Consider the following 2,980-nt stretch of genomic DNA (forward strand, 5'->3'; position numbering starts at 1 on the left):
TTAGAATGCAAAATTATATTTGCGTTTAGAGCAAAAATAATTTACCAAATACCAACAATTAGAGTTCAAAAAATTTAAACATATTTTTATCCTCTCCAACACATTTGTTAAACACACCTTTAATTATATACTTCATAAAATACAATAAGAGCAAAATAATGAGTGGAAGACACGTATTCACTGTTAACGAAAAGAAGTTTGTGTTAGCACAGCTGAGAAGTACACACGTTTCACCAACACATGTGATCCCAAGTAATCGTGGCAGAAAATGTGCTCTACCTCTCCCTGTCTTCTACATCCATCCTCTTATCTTGTTAGCTATATGCGTGAATTCTAACCAAACAAAATAGAGTTATTTTTTAATTAATTTCATGGTGTGCTATGTTATTTACTATGGACCTTTTTTATGGAGGCTACACTAAGCTACCTCTCTTCGCTGCCACGAAGTTTTACTTATATGTGTTGTTATACTCTTAAGCTATTAATGAAAAGAAGTTTGTGTTAGCACAGCTGAAAAGGTGCACACGTTTCACCAACACATGTGATCTCAAGTAATTATGGCGGAAAATGTGCTCTTCCTATCTTCTGCGTCCATCTTCTGGTCTTGCTAGCTGCATGCGTGAATTCTAACCAAACAAAATAAAATTGTTTTTAATTAATTTCATTGTGTTCCATATTATTTATTATCATCCCTTTCTATGGGGCTACATTAAGCTACCTCTCTTCGCTGCCACGAAGTTTCACTTATATGTGTTGTTATACTCCTAAGCTATTAATTCATTAATTAATATATCAAACAAGCTTTCATGAAGAGTAACAAACAAGCTTTCATGAAGAAGTACTCTCATGTGTTGCTGAATGCTGACCTATGAATACGCACACTACTACTTATTATAGAAGGCCTAATTTACGCAAGAATTACCCTTACATTATTTTCCTCTTATAACTCTATTATTTTTGTAGTAGCGAATCATTCATAAATTTTATTATTTATACTCTATTGTTATGTATGATCAATTTTTTATTTACTTTGTATTTTTTAATAAAATAAATAATTTGTATTATAATAAAAAATTTAATTAAAAATTAAAATATGAAAAAATATTAAAAATAATAAAAAAATTAAAATATTTGAAATGGTTTAAAACAAATATGAAAATTCTTATAATATGAAAGAAAGTACTAAAAATAATATGTATGTTAAGAGAAAGCAGAAGCTACAACTTCTTACTTCAAGTAAACTTGCTTTTAGGATGCAAAATCATATTTGCGTTTAAAGCAAAAACAATTTACCAAATACCAACAAATAGGGTTCAAAAAATTTAAATATATTTTTATCCTCTACAACGCATTTGTCAAACACACCTTTAGTTATATACTCTATAAAATACAATAAGAGCAAAATAATGAGTGGAAGACACGTATTCACTGTTAACAAAAATAAATTTGTGTTGGCACAGTTGAAGAAGTATACACGTCTCACCAACACACGTGATCCCAAGTAATCGTGGGAGAAAATGTGCTCTCCCTCTCCGTGTCTGCATGCGTGAATTCTAACCAAACAAAATAAAATTATTTTTAAGGGTAAATAACGCTATTAAACCGAATCGGAAAGAACGTATCGCAATTCACCCGAAATAAAAATCCTCACGTGAATCAGCCAGGCAGGATTTCTATACAAATCGAAACAGCATTGTTAGATTTAGGTTCCTATGTAAATCGAAAGAGGTTTGGTCGAATTATTCATTATCAAAATAAATCTAATAGGGGTCTTTCGATTTATGTGGTCGTACACAAAGTTTCCATATAAATCTACAGCATCTATTTTGATTTATATATATATATATAGCACCTATCCTAGTAAATCTCATGGAGCCAATTCGATTTATGTACAAAAGGTGTGATGGTGTAATTCGAATGGGAGTGATTAGATTTAATAGGATGAAAACGCCTATAAATATAAAACCAAGGTCAGCTGAGAATGAGAGTAAACACTAAAATGGCTAATGAGGAGAGCTTTGTAGTATTAGTGCAATATAGATGGTCGATTAAGAAAAAAATACGGTCAGGAATTAAGTTCACTGATAAGGATCCCCTTAGTATTTTTCTGAAACCTTCAACTAGTTTCAATGAGTTCTTGAATTCTATAATCCAAAAGTTGGGGTTACAAGGCATGAAACGGGTTGAGAAGTTATTTTATAGAATCCCGATCTCAGTTTTGCGGGATGACGTGAAGTACGATTCGTTAGTAATAGGTAGTGATGAGGATTTGGAAGTTCTATTTCATTGTCGCCGGCAGTTTCCCGAGGTGAGGACGCCTGAGTTATTGGCCAAGCTTGTGGATGTGATTTCCAGCTCAAGCGGTTCGAACCGGAACTCCCAAGCCGTTGCAACGGCCGCATGTTCTACTTCGAGGCCAAGTGGTGCCTCATCATCGATGCCTGTGATTGCGCCTGAGGCAATGTTGGTTGTATCCCCATCTTTTGCAGTGGATCTAAACCGCAGTGGTAACGGAGCAGTTGGTATTGTTGATACGGCACCGGTTTCGTTGCATTGGTTCGCACCTGATGGTGTAGATGATGTATTACGGGATGATGATGAGGATGACGATGTGGAGCCGGACATGATTGCTGATGAGAGTGGTGAAGATATAGTAGGAAAAAATCCAGTTGGGGGTGCTGGAGGGTCTAGTTCAGGGACACAGCAGTACCCCTTCACTTTTCTACCTTGGACTTGGATGCCATGAGACAGCAGGTGGATCCCTCCGATCATGTTGGATTCGGTGCTAGAGGCACACAGGAAGGCGGGGGGAGGGGGAACAGAGTTTTAGGTCGGTCAACAGTTTCAGGACAAAGAGAAGGCCGTGTTAAGTGTGAAGACCTACAGCATCCGACGCGGGGTTCAGTACAAGGTGGTTGAGTCCGATTATCGCAAGTATTATGGGAAGTGTAAGGAGTTCGGCAATGGGTGCGCATGGTGT

General features: G+C 36.2%; 1 protein-coding gene across 1 annotated transcript; it reads left to right on the forward strand.

Moving 5' to 3' along the window:
* LOC107614202 lies at positions 2,000 to 2,746 on the forward strand. The gene has a single exon (XM_016316433.1). It carries the CDS (start codon positions 2,000 to 2,002, stop codon positions 2,744 to 2,746), a length of 747 nt encoding a protein of 248 aa, XP_016171919.1.

Source organism: Arachis ipaensis, chromosome B01 (assembly GCF_000816755.2).
Source record: "Arachis ipaensis cultivar K30076 chromosome B01, Araip1.1, whole genome shotgun sequence".
NCBI lineage: Eukaryota > Viridiplantae > Streptophyta > Magnoliopsida > Fabales > Fabaceae > Arachis > Arachis ipaensis.

Bases quoted from the DNA above. Each gene is read 5' to 3' on its own strand.
- LOC107614202 (XM_016316433.1), top strand. From the start codon at position 2,000: ATGGCTAATGAGGAGAGCTTTGTAGTATTAGTGCAATATAGATGGTCG.